Source organism: Amblyomma maculatum, chromosome 4, assembly GCF_055883805.1.
Source record: "Amblyomma maculatum isolate TAMU_Amacu chromosome 4, ASM5588380v1, whole genome shotgun sequence".
Taxonomy (NCBI): Eukaryota; Metazoa; Arthropoda; class Arachnida; order Ixodida; family Ixodidae; genus Amblyomma; species Amblyomma maculatum.
The window spans coordinates 83651665-83669499 of record NC_139347.1 but is presented as its reverse complement, the minus strand read 5'-3'; the positions used below and the strand labels follow the sequence as shown (position 1 = coordinate 83669499).

The 17835-nt window shown below is 46.0% G+C and overlaps 1 protein-coding gene across 1 annotated transcript in view; it reads right to left on the bottom strand.

Moving 5' to 3' along the window:
• Positions 1-15459, bottom strand: part of LOC146191541 (uncharacterized) — a 187572-nt gene extending 172113 nt beyond the window's left edge. The window contains exon 1 of the mRNA XM_084602065.1: positions 15073-15459. Within this exon, the coding sequence (XP_084458191.1) occupies positions 15073-15095 (23 nt within the window). The 5' untranslated portion in view covers positions 15096-15459. The remainder of the gene's footprint in view (positions 1-15072) is intronic.
• Positions 15460-17835: the final 2376 nt, after the last annotated feature.

The window sequence follows — 17835 nt, the reverse complement described above, 5'->3', positions numbered from 1 at the left end:
AATAGCACCACCATGCGTCTCTGGAGCAAGCGCCTTGGGATGCAGACCTTCGGCAAAGGCTATACATGTGCGTTAGAATGGGCAATTCTCCTGAAGTTCGCGCAATCCATAGAGTCTATACCTTCTTCCATTCCTTTTTCTTCCTGGGCCATTTTGACATATTCTATCCTCATTATCTTCCTCATCTACCGGGATAACCCCACATTCGACCACCGTCTTTTTCTTCCAAGCTTACCACGACAGCATCGCATACAGGCTACACCGAACGACTAGAAAGTGTTACTCGCACAAATGCTACGCGCTCAAAAAACGCAACTGCTTTAGACGTACACGATGCGCAACGTCGTGATGTCAAAGGACACGGCGCCCGTGAGCTCGCACTACTAGTACCGGCTGTCAACAACCTTCATACACGTAGCGGCGCCCAGCAGCTAACAACTGCGCGAACCACAGAGAAAAACGCTCGTCGCTTCGTCCGGTCCAAAACAGTACGCGACTCGTCAAAGCATAAATTTCGCTATTACGAGGTAAGCCTTAAGCGGAGCACTGTCCTTCCGCACGCGTCGCAGTTGAACAGCGCACGATGGCAGGTCGCCCTGTAAACACGTTCCTTCCAGCAAAGCCCACGGGACCAAATTAGGACGGGGCGCAATGCACACACGCACGAGGTGAACAGCACCAGGTACGTGCGCACACATGACTGACAGCCACGCCAACTGTACGCCGCAGTAAATTCATAACTCAGTCCTGGCAGAGAAAACAAGAGCCAAACGACAGCTGCGCTCGTGCCTGCAGCTCCGCGAATCCACGCAGTTAAGCGACCATGCAAATCCTGCTCTCCAGCAGCGAACGGGGAAAGTGATGTCGCTGGCTGTCGCTGTGGCGCGTCCTTTCTTCAAAGGCCTTCTAAACGCTTTCAAGTGCTGCGTAAGATGCGTCTGCGGAGAAATGCCCACGATATGGCTCGGTGTAAATGAGGGCAGTACGTATTTTGGGCACATGTAAGGTCCTGCTAGAAACGGGAGCCCTCGCAAAGCCGATCGTGACATTATACCGGGCTAACTTTGCCTACTATACTTCATCTTATATGGCGCAGCGAGAACAGCGTCGTACTGTTTGTAACACTGTAGAGAATTTACGGCGGTAAGAGGTCGATGAAAGCTACATAGTCTAGTAATTGCCGCACTACCAGCCGTAACTGATCCGACTCTGAAAGGCCCGTGTAAGGGAGACGAAGGAAAATTCTTCCCAGATGCAGCACAGCAGAGCGCGAAAGGGGATACTAAGAAGGTGGCTACATAAAACACCTACTTAATAACACGCTGTATACCGTCATCGGTTACTCACGGTGATATCCGATGCCGTGCGGCACTTCATTTCTCCGCTCGCTTCCGTCCGCCGACTCAATCGAATACTACGCTCGGCGCGAAAACGGGCCCAAGAGCACGCGCAGGTGTTTTGTTTCGCTAGTCAGCGCCGAAGAGCTCCCGTCGGCTTTACGGAAGAACGGCCGTCGGCTGTCGAACTCGACATTCCTTTGGCATTGAGCCAACGTTGGGCATCAATTCACGCACAAGAACCGACTGATAGAACGATCAGACATACATAACCTGATCACAGTGCTCGGAACTGCCCCAGACTTCTACGCTTGCGCCCCCCCCCCCCCCCCCCCACTCATGCCCAAATACGAGCGGGAGCGTAACGCAACATAACAATGCCGTCCGTTTTCAACAGAACGCTTCCAGATGTTCATTGATTGCGTGTGGACGTTATCGGGAAGAGGTCATAACGGGAACTCCGAGACTATAGTGAGCTAAACACGGAACGTCTACGCATACAACGGCGGTGGCATCAAACACGACCGCTATGGTAACGCGACCGTCAACACACTCGACATGATGCATGTTTGCACACAAGCGCCGACTTTAGCGTGAGCGAGTCTGGAGTGCGTCGGCATGCCCGGGTTACCATACGTTACGAGCGCTGGTGCCGATCTCTGCCGGCTGTCTGCGCGGCACGCGATCGCCCCGTGCCTTGCCTTTGTAACACGCGCATGAGACGGCATCCCTAGACGCGAAGACGGCGAGCCGATAAGGCCGGCCCGGACGAGGAGATAAGGGCAGCCTGCAAGGTTTCTGACCAGCGCGCGCGTAGATAGCGAGGCCGCGCAACCTACGACGCCGGCAGCGCCAACGACAAGCGAGCAACAGCTGCTCAGGGGCGACAATTGTACGAGAAAGGCCTGCCTGTGCACTACACGCCCGTACGGAGGTGTTACCACGCGTAGTACACGGTTCACTAGGCAGATGGCAGCGGAGGGGGACGGGTCCCGAAGCGACAGCACGAAGAGTTCACACGGCTTATCCGACCTACGCACAGCACATGCTCAGGCCACCTCGAAACCGCAGCCTGGCTCATTGTTTCGGAAACGCTGTCAAGGTCAAAGACAAGGACACTCCGGAAAAATTATGACTATGGGCGCGCAGGACGTATAGCGAAAAGTTTAAAGAGCAGCGAATTTTCTTTTGTGCATGTAGTGTGGCTCTTTGGCGTTCGCGGTACTCCTACCCGCTGGAGGGGACCGTCAGGAGATTTGGAAGACCGCAGGTGCAATGCGAGCCACATGGCGTGGCACGGAAGCGAGACCCCTCGGGTACAAAAACTTTGACGAAGGTTGTACATATCAGATGCAACCGTCGATATTGCTTATCGACTCAGACGCTCCCACGTGGTACGAGAGACGTAGGAAAAGGGAAAGGTGGGCCCGGAGATAACCTAATGGAGAAAACAGGTGGAGACAATCTGAAAATCAAGAAAGGTAGATTCGAGGACTGAAAAAAAAAAAAAAAAAAAGGAAGAAAAAGGAAACCTGCAACGTAACGCGGCGCTTAATGAAGTACAAAAGGCTCTGGCAGCGCGAGGAAACGCAGCAAAGCCCCTGCGTGAAGTGCGCACAAAGATTAAAGTCAAGGCATGGACTCTGGACGGGAGGAAGTTCATGAATTTGTGGGATAATAATAATATTGTCACGGAGAAGTCTCGACAAAAGACATCGAGAACCACAGAGCGGCAGCGAACTAGGCTCAGCCAGCGGCCGAACGTCAGCACTTCGGTTTCCTCGCCTCGAGCGCTCGCGATCAGTGCAGAACGAAGACAAGGAATGCATCGTGTTAATATATGCAATGTCAGATAGATGCCCATCAATTTAAAGGGCTACAATTTCCGCAAACAATACTGAGAAGTACGCCAGCACAATGTTGCAACATTAACAAGCACAATGTGGACGTATTGCGCAAACCCCAATTTGATAGTGTCGTTCAGTATCGCAGCCATTTCTGGCCACGTTGAGAAATGATGATGGAGATATGACGGAACCATCACAGTGAAAACTCGAAAGATGGCGGAGATTATACGGTGACAGTCAAAGCTGGATTTTGATAACCACGCGTTAATCATCCCACAGGATGAGCGCTAAGAAAGGAAGCTGATGTCAATAAATGTAGAAGCAGCAGTGAGACAAAACACCTACTCTTGGTGACAGAGTCGGCAAGCAAGAAGCATCACAAAGGCTTGCAGAATAGTTTATGGCAAAAGCTAACTATACAGCTAGTGAGAGATGACGGGTTTGTGAGAAGAAAAGGCACAGTAACCATATCACTCATGGTAGGCATCTACACCTTGACATGAGCAGGGGTACAGGTACAACTGAAATCCATGGAAAGACACAGTCACAGTTCTATGCTTGTAAGTGTTCATAGGCTCAATACCACGAAACCTGCTAACTGCTAACTGCACTTGCATTAACGAATCAGTTTTCTGCAAAAATGAGAGCCGCTCACTAATAAATGACCACATTGTGGTGAAAACTAATGCCGGGAGCTAAACGAAGTGCAATGTAGACACCCCTGTGAAAATACTTAAAATTTTCACTTGGCTATGCTGCTTCTAAGCACATGCAGGTAGGTGCCTGTTGCAGTGCTCTCTTCAAGGAAATAGGTGCACTGCAGCACAGCAAAACATGTACAGCTCTGTGGTCAATGAAACAGGTCAGTGATATATAAAAAAAGAAAGACACAGTCCGACAGACAACCGTATGGAAAAACAGAAGTGGGGTAAACAGAGATTCTAGAAAACTGTGCCAGCACAAATTTCACAAAAGGTGAAACCCGACTACAGGGCCAACACACGACTTGCAAGAGCCTCAATCTCTACAAGCACTCCTCTTATTCATGATGCCCACACATGTGCTATGCAGGCCTGCTGCTGTCACCATTTTGTCCCTAAAGTTACACCATGGGAAGAAGGAACTGCGAGTGTCACATAGTAGCTGTACGTGCCATAAGGATGGAAGTCCTGAACAAGTATTGGCAGCTGGCCGAAATGCATAGCCACACGGAACATTTCATTTAGTAATTTTGAAACCACCAAAGTGCCTGCCACAAAGTCACAAACTGAGATATGTGCACAGCCCAGGCTTTCTTACTGCCTCCCACTTGCCCCTAAAAAGCTGCATTCAATGTACTATCTCACAAAGCCAGCAAATATTGAAATTATAGAATCATACCTCTCCACAACTTCCACTGCCACTTATGCCCTTATTGCAATCAAGTCCGCTTAATCGAGATGACTCTCCGAGTTGAAACATTTAGCCACCTCACACAAAGCTGAAATAAGAGCATGAAGCTTTTAAAGCTATGGGCTACTGAATATAAACATTCATGGAATGCTGCTTATGAACGATCTGATGTTGGGACCTGACATATGCATGTTGAAAGTGTACTTCAGAACTGGAAGATGTTGCAACTACAATTATAAAGCCACAGTGAGCCAATTATAATAGCTGCCTGGGGAAGATTTCAGCCACAGCCTCACGATTACCAACTCCACTCTCACCTCACGGTCAATTATCAAGAACCTAATGAGGTTTTTGCCCCCCCGCCCCCTAAAAGAAAGGTTGTCTCCTGACATGTAAAGGAACGTGACTGTCATTGAGCCCTCAAACAGAGAGATGAAGCCAAATGAAGTTTGGCAAAGGACATTGTGATGTTCATGTAAGCTTTTTTTTTTCTTTTTCCCAAGAGCTTGAACAACAATGAACAAAGGCCATCTGCATGTAGCCTATTCAGGAGAGCAACTCTACTACCATGGATGAAGCTAACATGAAATCTAAAGAGCTACTGCCGTTCTGAAGCAAGCCAGCCTGATGCAAAGTAACAAACTTAGAAAGTTTGCTGCTACTACTTAGCTGTGTAATGCAGAACAGACATAACCGGAGATCAATGTGAGTAGTTTACCCTGGAGTCAACAAAGTAGCCACTGGTGATACTCTCCACAAGCACACTAAAAGAGATTACAATATTAAGTATGGAGTAAAGGCGAAGATGTAAATGTCATTAGCGTAGGCATATTTTATGAACATAGGCACATTTTATGGACATAGCTTTGGAGTGTGCATGTTATATATCCCATTTCAAGAGTCAGACTTCAGGCCCCTTTACACTTTCAGAGCTTTGTGTCACCATAATAGACTCCAGTGGAGCAGCGTTTCACAAAGTTCCCAAACTTGGCGACCCTAAAGACGATTTAAATCTAAAAGTGTGGCAAACTAACTAATTTACGGCATCAGTAATTAAGTCCAGCAGGTAAGCAAGGATGAGCCTCGGCTAAACAAGCACAAGTGAAACTATAGAATCCCCTGCTGCCACCCCATCCGAGTAAATACTGGCGAACTGCAACTACATGTCATTTCCTATGAATATCAGATGCTCCATGAGAAACGTCCATGCAGTGTATGGAAGAGTAGAGGCCTGTGGATGCAAACCAAAATTATCACCACCACAAACCAGACCAAGATGTAAGAGTCTGCCTGAGCAAATGTAAGCCAAATTACAAATAACTTACGTCAAGGAACCATTTTTCCCATTTATTGTGCTACTACATATAACTAAAAATGCAGACAGAAAGGTATGCACCTGATTATCAATTGTGAAATGAGATTGATGCAAGTCCTTCGGAGGAATGACTAGCAGCTGCCACAAAGACAAGCAGATGTGCTCGCGCTCTTTGCAGCACCAGTGCAAATAAATTATCTACCGAAATTCTGCATTTCCTGGTCCTCAATCAAACATCCTTTACACAACGAAATGCAGTTCATGCCTTCAGGAATAATTCCACCATGACGTAAACGGGCAACTGAGCAATAATGAGTGATAGGATAAACTTGCCAACTTCTGTGAACATTACCACACCCACAGCTGGCGTGAGTGGCTGCTAGGAGAGAGTCATCTGATGAACAAGTTATGATGGCCATTCATGGGTACGAAATCAGACTGCAGGAGCTGTCAATGACGGCAAGACAATGCCTTTAGACTATTTGGTCAGTGCACAGTACAGTTGCGGTGATAAGCTCGATGAATAAATAAGTCGAAGAACAACTTCTGCCACACTAAACCACCAGCTGCCAAATTCAACCTGAATACACCTTGTCCCACTGTACAAGGTTGGATACTTTGTGGCATGGGCAGAGGTTCTTTATTTTTCTTTCCTTTTGCATGCCTCAGCATAATATATGTACAAAGTTGGACTAAGCTTTTCATAACCAATCTAGTTTTTTGCCATTTCAAGGGTTCATCGGTGTGGCTGCATACTTTCAAGTCACTCCCATGATCTTCATTGTACTGCTCTTTAGTTACTCTCTCATTCCTTGTGTTCTATGCTTTGCCTCAACATGTTCCAGTACACTGCAATATTTTTGCTGCATTGCTAACCGCAATATAGGTGATAGTTTGATGTTGAATATGAAGAACATGAACGCCAAGGAAGGGGGAAGTGCATCCAGCATGGTTTTTCTATTTAACACTTTTTGCTTGAAGGACAACGGAACTTCCCTATAAATCCCCCTCGCCATGCCTCGACAAAAGCAAGCATTCGTCATGTTGCTGTGCTAGTTGGTCATTAATTGGAAGCTCCAATGTTCCACACAAAACATGCCATACGAAATGCAACAGAGTATACTATCCCGAGACCATAGCAACTCCATGCATGCTCAAGAACCGAAAACCCTCCAGCAAATTTTACTTCATTTACCCTGCCAGCCATCATGCGGGAAGGATTACTGCTGCATAACATAAAGCTTGGATGACTCTCAATTTGAAATTATGCAGAACAATGCTATGTCTGACAGGACCTTGTGAAACAGTAATCAGCTTGCCTCTTCATTTTGCACGAGTGCCAGAAATATTTGTAAAATGGTGTCATCAATACTTCTGTCTTGTACCATTCTATTTGTGCACTGGGACGATGAGCCTTTCAGGAGGAGAGTAGTGTCGCCCGTGGTAACAACAGTTGCTTCTGCCTGCACAGGACGGGTCGGTGACAAAGATGAAGATTGCGCAGAGTGCACGTGGAATCAGCCGCCGCCACTTTGCCTGGCTCCAGCTCCTATTTCTGCCCACTGAACACTGCAGCCCTGTCCTTCTGGGCTGCCATCTCGAGTCACCGAAAGAACCCATGACAATATGTGCTCCCTTCCTGCCATCACTGAAATCACTGAAATCACTGAAACCCTGAAATCACTGAAACCCATTTAGCTGAATAAATGCAACGCTCCTTCATGTGCAACACGACATCTACTCAGTTACGAATATGGATTTCAAGATCTACGCACAAGAAACATCGGGATAACCATGTAATATTAGCAGAAAAAAAAAAGAAGAAAAAAGAGGGCTGAGGGGGCAGGGGTATACTGCAAGAGTGTTAATGGCTCCCATTGCAGCTCCCTTGTGGATCCTCGCTCACGTATATGCACTTTGCTACTCGTATATCAATAACCTTTTCATTTATGCCTCGATTATCCCACGTATAGTAGCATGCATTTGTAAGCTATCACATTACGTGAAAGACCACCCGACGTAGATATGAAGTCCTGCTTTCAACGAGCCGTGCGAACCTGCCCGCATGGCTGTGACACAAAAGCGGTACAGGGTAATTCCTGCGTTCTATCAACCTTGTCAGGTTTTATTGAAAATTGCATGGTCAGCTGCCCTCGGTCTCCTGGTCATTTGCGCCAAATTTCAAAGCAGTTCAATGTTTTGTTGCAGCAAATAAATTTTTTACTTTTCAATTTAGTGGCCTCAATCAGGGAGATTTCTTCTATAGAAAACCTTGGGTGCATTACGTCATTGAACACATGGCCATCTATTAGCTCTGTTTGCTGCATGATAAAATCCTGAACTTGCTTTAAGTCATACGAGACAAACAGCCGCCCCAGCTGTCACTTACTGTCACCAGGATAGCAAACATCAGCCCTCAAAATAGGTTTTAAAGCTGCATCCGTGAGGACCGGGATTGGCATTTCATGATGCCATAAGTTGGCTGAAACCTACTCTTGGCTTCAATTTCTCCAGTTTCTGGTGCTTTGAGGTACTTCTACTAGGTATTTAGAAAAATGTTTTTTGCACTGGAGGGAAAGAACTCTCAGGAACGAGATGTGATTTTGAACTATAACAAACCAGAGCCATGCTCGTGACTGTTTGCTCACAGTGCCAACTTTCCGGGCGTTTGACGCTGTTGCGCTAGGATAGCTAGGTAAGTCCCAGTTTGATTTCAACAACTACACACACACAAAAGAAGTGCAGCTCCTATGGCATTTGCAAAGCACAACAAATCGAGTTATTTGGCACCTATCATGGCATCCCCAACATTTACCAACATTGAGTGAGGAGTGCTGACATCACGGGCCAGTTCTGTATTCACTCAGGGATTTCGTAGGCCACTTAAAACAGGGTCCTTCCATTCAAATCCCCGCATTGCACTCCTAACCAGCATAAAATGATGCACCTTAACTTAAAAAGAGAGGAAAGTAGACTTCCAAGACCTTTGAAGCCCTTAACTACCCATCAAGGAATGGTAGGATTATGGCGTCACCGTTCTGCAAAGGTAAATGAAAGCTAAAAGAAAGCCAACTCAGATACTAAAACTGAAAAAGCAGTAATATCAATAAGTACTTGCAAAGGCAATAACAACGAATAAAACATGTGGCTGCTGACCAAAAGAGCTGTCAGCACAAGGGAAATAACTTCTGAGTTCACCAAATGAACAAAACACTCAATCTAGAATTTTCGTTTACAACACTTCAACAAACTGTGGTGCAAGCCCAGTGAATGCTCCATCCTTTTTAACCCCACCTAGCTATGTTGCAGCTGGTTTACATTTTGCTCCTTGACCCCGCCGGGGTGGCGCAGTGGTTACGGCGCTCGACTACTGTTCGCAAGGATGCGGGATCGAATCCCGGCCTCGGCGGCCGCTTTTCGATGGAGGCGAAAAGCAAGGCGCCCGTGTGCTGTGCGATGTCAGTGCACGTTAAAGAACCCCAGGTGGTCGAAATTTTCGGAGTCCTCCACTACGGCGTCTCTCATAGCCTGAGTCGCTTTGGGACGTTAAACCCCACAAACCAACCAACCAACCAACATTTTGCTCCTTGAACGAAATGAAGAGTCTGTATGCCAGAAATGTCTCTGAAGACTGTTATGCATCAGGATAAGAGTCGATCCTGGAAAAGCTAGCCTGGGTTACGGCCACGAAATGCTTGTAAGCCACCACGGGCCTATCTACTCGGCAGGAAGCCCCCCGAAATCATAACGCATGTAACAGCTAGATGCAACTGATGACGTAAGTACCCATCATGCACTGGCCGACGTGGACTTCTGTAAACCAATTACTGGCTGAATCCAGCACAAAAATCGCACAGGAAATAAGCAGGATGCAAAAGCTTGCCATTGGGGCTTTTTGAACGATGAAACAAACCTCCAGAACCTAAAAGTGACACACGAGATAAAGGATTCCATCGGCTCTGCTTGCACGAAACTAAGTATACCACAACAATGTATGGAAGAAAAGTGTGTACCCCGTGTGAGAAAAGCTGTCGTCATTCATGAACAACTTCTTAAAGGTCAAAGGAGGTCATCAGGTACACCTACATTAGCAGCCATATTAGCAAGTCATCAGAAAGGATTACATGCAGCAATACAAAGGAACACCTGCCTATGCTACGCCAAAGTCTGAGCCTAAACTACAGAGAACCGTTTGCTCAATACCTTTTCTCACATTCTCTCTGCATTTAACAAACAAAAAAAAGCACCATGCAAGAATATCCTAACCACAGTCATTAAACAAAGAGGTGAGGATCTCTGGGTTGCCACCAACAAAAGGTGCACTCCATTAGACATATAAAAAGGAATTCTATGAGCCTAATAAACAGACTCCATTACAACCAGCCATAGATTATGTGCTGCCCAAAATGCCACCTTAATGCTTTTTCCCGTCTTGTACATATTAGACAACAAGTAACTGGTTACAATTGGAAGCAGGCTCAAGCATTTTGGAGCAGCTCAGGGAGCAGCAATAAAGCCTATTTGAAGCAACTTTGGAGCAGTAAAACGAGAGTTTGGAGCATTCAAATTATGTCTTGGAGCATGTTTTTACAGTCAAATGCCTTTGACAATTGCAAGTTTTTATTCATGACATACCAAAATGCCCGATTTGATTCCTTTCTATTCAACATTCAAAGCTTTGTTGACTGCACCTGCATCTCTGACAAGTCAAACAGCCAAAACATGCAAAGATTTTAAGATAACATAACTGACCTGAGCAAAAATTTGGAAGGACTAACAGCAAACTGAATGTTTGTTTCTGCACTTCATAACTGAACTAAGTTGACCGTTTTGACATGATAGATTCAAACGTGCAGTCCACCACATTGATGTGTTCAAGCACCACCACTAGTTTGGAATTGGCATCAATGAAAAGCACATTTCCACTCGCTGCCTTGTGCATATCCGTTTTGAACACATGCCTGTGCTGAAAAATTCCAGGGCATTGGCCAGTAGTGCCTTCAGGAAAGTGAGACGGCACTCCAGGGTGGTATTTTCCACCTCCAGATTCTTTTGCTTCAAGCCTTTTGCCGGTGGCTCATTACGTTTTCACCTTAGCAACTCTAAAGCTTCCTTAATTTAAACGCCTTGGCAATAGGCCCATATGGCTTTCAAACAAACTACTAGTTATCATCTGTAATCATGTAATTAATATATGTGATAAACCCTATTTTCTTCGATTGTTGGATGCTGCATGTAACACTCTACACCATGTATTATTGTGTATGCTTTAATACTTTAGTGTACATATGCTTACAGCCCTTCCTGTTACAATCCCTGATGGGATTCACAGTATCAAATAAAAAAAAAAAAAAAACACTCTTTAGAACACGTCTAATGAATGGCACCTTTGTGGCGTCACCCCCTTTATGCTTCTAGTATGCTTTAGTCTGATGTAGGCTTGACATGCTCGTTACTTACAGCAACGCGCGATGGCGAAGTACCTGCTTTTTTTCACAGCTGAATCCTTAGAACAACTGAAATTGTACTGCGTTGTCGGGCGGCTTTCCTAATGCCTCGAGATATTCACAGTAACTGTTTTGCTCCCTCCTCTCACCACTGACAATTCAAAAGGCTTGGAGAAGGCCATCATTGTGCTGACTTTGTTTCGACTAAAGCAGCCCCTAGAGCGTGTACGTGGAACTCGCAGTATGTCATTGCCCCAGAGTGCTTCTCACTGTCACTTAAATTGCATCGAATCACATTTTTTGGAGTAAATATCATAAATAATGCCCTGTGCAGCAAAAATATGTGTGCTACTAAATTCGACAGCAGAACACCGAGGCAGCTGGTTTGGAGCAGTTTTGGAGCAGGATGGAGCAGCAAAAGCAGTTTGGAGAAGATAGGAACAAAGGGAGCAGCACTTCCACTCCTGAAAAATTAAACAAGCGTTAACCCTGCATTGCTTTTCATTATAAAGAACAATTATACACTGATAGGATTAGCTGATGTTACTTGCAGGATTCAAAGTTTCTTGAGAATTTTTTGTCGCTTTGTGAGGACATTAGTAGCAACAGTAATCTGCATCAACATGAAAGAGCGGGAGGGAATTGCATTTTAACACTCAAATGCCTTGCGCGTCACCTCAAAGTTACACAACGCACAATTCTTTGCTGTCGCAATCACTCTGAAGCAACAAAACACAAGCGCATTAAATACGGGACGTCATATCATCGTTGTGGTTAAATGTGAAATTCCAAGTGCTGCACAAGAGGCTGGGCTCGCATTCGCAGGCATTTAAGCATGCGTGGCTTCTCTGAAGCTCCATCGTTGTTGCTCCACAATGCGAGAGAATACAGTGCTGCACTTATGTTTGCCATCCAGCTCAGGTTCTTGAGGTTATAGCTAGTTACAGCTTGGAAAAAAAATTTAACTGATTACACATAATTGATTACTGTGATAATTAGCTATTTCTTACAAAAAGTAATTAAGGCATTACAAAATCGAAAGAAAACAAAACTGATAACCTGTAAAATGTTACGCAAGAGTCTGATGAGTACTAAAATGCATCCTATGAACTCTATGACAACCGCTGCAGAGAGAAATGCGGAAACCCTGTGAGCAATCTCTTGAAAGAAGTAATTACATAAACAAGCATGCATAAATGCTACAAAAGCCAAAGCTGGTAACAACGCAGAGCCGATTCCCTAACTCTTTTCAGGCGGGTCAAGAAACTGACAGACTATTCAGATGCCCCATAACAAAAGCCAGCAGACTATGCCAAATGACTTGGTATAAATGTTAGCAAAACATGCACCACAAGTCAGAGCTGTGGCATTAGAAATGAAGGCCAACAATGAAACACATTTTCTCGGATGCTAATATAGACAACACACATCAACTGATGTCTAGCTGTCATCAGCATAGATAGCAACACCTGCCAGGAGGTGACAAAAAGTGGAAAGCAATTGCAGCCTCTGAACTTCATGCCAAAGCAGAATGAAGCAGAAACGACATTGAATGCCTTCAACAAATTACGGATTGAATGAAGTGTTCAAATGATATATTGCCAAAACATTTAAGAGGACACGATGAGGTTCTCAAGCCATATGTAGAGCTCTCTCATCCTGGTGTTCCACGTTACAGACCTACACCACTGGCCTATGCGTTCTAGTGCAGTTCCCAGCGTCATACACACTGATATGCCCTTAACAAAATGACCTTGCTACTGCAATGGTCCGACTCCTATGCTTGTATACTCAGATGGTTCTATCCTTGTACCATTGCTATATATAAATTTCAATTAATGTTAAAGTGAGCTGATATCAGCATAAACTGCCTACACATTAAATATGAAAGAGCCAGTGAGGTCACCAACTAAAAGATACCCATGCTGCCTTACCGATTCAGCAAAAGCATGAAATGACGAACCAAAAGCAATGATGCTATATGACTGCATGTAACAGTCTCTCATGAAGAGAAATGATAGTTCGAACTAACAAAATGTGCGGAGCAGCAAACAGGGACAAAAGAGACAAACGCCATAAGGTATGCTTCTCTCTGCAAGCATCACATGTGAGCAAGATAAAACAGGGCTTGTTGTTGACCACAGCACACGCACACAAGCACACACACATGGACGCATGGGTTCCACCAGGATCACCAACTCGATCACGGATGAGAAGAGGTAGGCAGGTAAAGCACGTCATAGCACCGCACAGCCGGCTCACGTCGAAGTCCACTTCGACGACGGGGGACCACATCATCACGGCATGGAGAACCCTCAGATCGATGGGTTTCGGACCGCTGGTCCACGATGGCAAGGTGTCTTGATGGAAGCCAATAACGCACACTCTGCCACCTGACGTCACACGCACAGGAGTCGTTTCAGCATGGCCACACACCGGTTGAGACGAGATTTAGGTCACTGCCTAGATTTTTTTTTCTTTCCTCTCGTCTTCCCCCCGCGCTCCCCGCCGCCGCCACAGCCTTCTCGCTGCGTGCCCAACTACAAAGTATGGATTCCAGCAACACGAATAACAGCGAAGGAACCATTCGCTGGCATAGCCGCCTGCACCGGGCAGACGCCAAGTGGTGCCACCGAGCAAACGTCACCCAGAGATACCCCCAGATCGGCCCAGCGGCGCGGCGACGCACTACGCTGTGACCGCAGGCCTCGTTCGCAAAAGCCTCAGGCATCAGCCCAGTCGGCAGCACGTACCGCTGGCCGGGTCGAGACTAGGAGACCGACTCGCGAAATGTCGTCTCGGGCATGTCCTCGCTTCCGACAGAGGCGAGAAGACGTCGAAAACGAAAAGCCCAGCCGCCTCAGACTCTCGTTACGACGAGAATTTGGACCGGTTTCAAATAGCACAGTTCGCACTTTTTTTCCTCCCTGTTTTCGCTGCTTGTACATTTTTCTTCCATCGCGAGGCCTATTAAACTCAAATGAGAGTTAGACAAAGTGTGCGCTAATGAACTGCACACCTTGTTTCGCGCGATGCACGGCACAAGATGCAAATCAACTCCACAGCACAGATCGCGAGCAGTGATCGCAACCTTTCACTCCAACGTAGCTACAAAATGAAGCTCCTCGGTAATGTGAATGGTATGATTTATGATGTCAAAAGATGCGCACGAACATCGCGCTGCACTGTAATGAAACGCAACATCTTGTCATCGAGTGATAAATCTGCTAGCGGTCACAACAAAAACGACTCCTTTTAAAGCTCCATCTTGAATGTCCTGTCGCTGCGCTGCGGTCGGTGGCGCCGTCCTACGCGGCTGCTCGGTGAGTAATGCCGAGCCGGCGACAATGTCAGCAGCTTACATCCGTCACAACTGCTCAAACTTGGCGCAGTCACCGGTAATCGCGAATCGGAATACGATTTTAACAGCAAGAGCTGAGCAGAGCCGAAACACGTAGTGCCGTCTGCCAAGGTCTCGCTCGTCGGGTTAGCGCAACTTCGGAGTCGGCGCCGCGGGCCTATGACCTGGCGACGCAAATCCCGGCCAAGGCGATACTCGTAGGCCTTCCCCCGTCCTTCTAGCTTCTTCCAAAAAGAATAATACGCGATCACAGCCCCGAAAAAGACCGATAAACTGTTACCCCTAGGCCTAAGCGACATCGGAACATGGCCGTCTAGTTCGCGGATATCGGGCGGTTGATTACAGGGGGACTTTAAAAATGACTGCCTCTTACCTCGAAGCGATCTTGCTGGACATTGTGAGCGGACCAGAGCCCCTCAGTGTTCTCTCATGTTGGTCAAACAGTCCGCGGCAGGGAACTTCAGCTGGATGAGCACCATTTTCCCTCGGTGAAAATAATTAGGCCTACAAGTCAAAACTCGGCAGGTAGCTCGGAGCACACCAGATCTTCCTTTTTTCCGTGCGCACTACATCTTGGCAGAGCGAAACAGTGAAACGAATATTCACTCTGCAACCACCGAAGCACAGGACAACCAGGCGATCATCACAGCGATGGACACAAAACGGCCGAAAATCCCGTTTGGCCGAAGCAACACGTTCCCAACGGGAAAACAGTGTTTACAAGTTTTTCGCACCGTGGCTGTATCCATCCGCGAGCAGCCATGCACCGCGGAAAGGCCGCGTCCGCTTCGGAATGTAGTCTTGAGCCAATTTCGACTTGTGGCGTTAAATAACGTTCCGGGCTCGTTGTCGTGATTTACAGCAAACAAGTAAGCTTCATTTTATGCGACGTGTACATTATTTTTGTTCCCAAAACCAATAAAGCGGCGTGTCAGGGCCTCTCGGCGCTGATCACAAACCAGCTGTGCTCCGCGAATAATTTCGCTGGGTTTTGCCAGTGCGTCGTCTGTATAAAGCGCGGGAAATGCAATTTTGGTATGCGAAAAAGCGCGTGCTAGGAGCAAGCCAGTCGATAAATTGAGCTGAGTTAGCGTGTGTCGGCTTAAGAAGACGATACTATTAATTTTTCGTGAAAAAGTATTCAATGTTCAGTAAAATGCAGGCGTCGTTCTTAACCTTGTCATTTCGCACTGGCGTGCCAGTGCATACGTGTCTCAAACTGTGTGTTCGCAAAGCGTAATCGTACTCATTGCATGGCAGGTCATATAGGAATTGGACAAAAAAGAAAGAAGCATTCATGTGCTATGAAAATGGAGCATGTTCTTACATCACTATTAATGTCATGTGTCAGTTTCCGGACTCGAAACTCGACAACAGCTGCATGTTATACAACGTTATTAATACCGTACAAAGGACAATTGACATGTCACATGTAACGATTGGTTAAACAGTTCATGTGCCACATCTTGCTATGCTTAGCCGTGCGCTGCGATTCAGTGATTTTTTTTTTTTTTTTTTTTTTTTTTTTTGCACACAGGGGGTCAGCGCGAAACTACGTTCACACCAGCAGTGTTCAAATGGTTAATGGACGTACCAGTGAAAAGCGTGTGATTAATTACGTCCGAGTCAGAGTCATCCAAGAAAGTAGTATTAGTAAATAATGAGCGATTTTCAGCGATGGAAATAGAAATGGCCGCTCAACTCTCTCACACGCACATGACACGTCGACTGCACCAATTTGGGGGAGCTGGAGGCTGTTTAATAATGTTATAAAATTGTTATGTAAGCCAGAGTAAAAATTATACGCTGCATTCAAACGTTGACACAACACTGAAAATTAATAAATAGCGTTATAGGCCGCATCTAAATATTTGGTTTAACATTCAAAGTACACCTTACTACAATGAAGACTAAATGCTATCATAACCCGTGTTGGCAGAGCCTGTCATGCCAACTAATTAGCGCCAGTCCGTGCCACTAGCCAACTACCCGTGATTTCTCTCCCAAAACACCGACAACGCGGGAGTTTCTACAGAACTGGGTCTATAAAGACATCGGCTTAATAGAAATAGTCTGCATCTAAGTATCTTATAGATTATGCCTGCCACGAACTGCATGCCCAGCCCCATCACCATGGTAGAAAGTTCTGATTGCTTACTGCCCATTCGCCACAATATTTGATGAGGCTTCTTGGTATCCGTTCTAAAGTTAGTGTATGGATTTTACGATGTGCTATATTGCGGAGCCTAGGTGTCGTCCTCTTTGAAAGTCCTCTCACAGCGATGATTCCGTTGTGTATACCTTCTCGGCTGGTGGGCCTGCACGTTCGTAAGGGCAGTTTTAACATTTTCGAAAATATCTGAGTTATGCTATACAAATAATTGACCTTTATTAATAACATAGCAGAAATGTTAGGAGAAAAACCTATTAAGAACAATGAATTAACACAGGACCAAAACGGAAGGGTAACTATGTATTGTTATGTATACGTTCTATATATTTAGCTAGTTATTGTACGAGTATGTGCTCATGAAAGGGCGATTGCTTTCCGAGGAATTAGAAGGCGCTTCTGCCACTGGTTACAATAATACAGTTTCTAACTCTATGGCAACGACCCTGTCTTGATCGTATATGAGGTGGAAAAAAAAAAAAAAAAAAAGAAGCAGCGAGAAGTATGAACACCGCAGAAGGTTGGTGGTATTGCAATTTATCATTAATTAGTGACCATCGTAGATATTGTAAGCCTTCTGTGGACGTTCTTTAATTTGTACATGCCATCATCTTCCTTTCATTTTTACATACCATCATCATCGTCCCGCGGCGCCGGCTCCGGCACGCGCCTGGGCTTTGTCATCGGAGTGAAACGCCAGACACGGCATGCCTTGCCTTGCCGTCTCAACCTTGCCGTCTCGACCTGGCCTTCTTCCACAATATTTTACTATATGTATTGTTATACCGATCAAGAAATAAACCCTAGTAACTTAGCTTCAATGCTATCTAGCCATCAAAGAACGAATAATGAAACGATCACTTACCCCCGCCGCGATTGTACAGCGGTTAGGACTCGAACAGTACGACCAAGGATTCGGGATCGAATCCAAGTCGCGACGGCCGCTGTCGATGGAGGTGAAAAGCA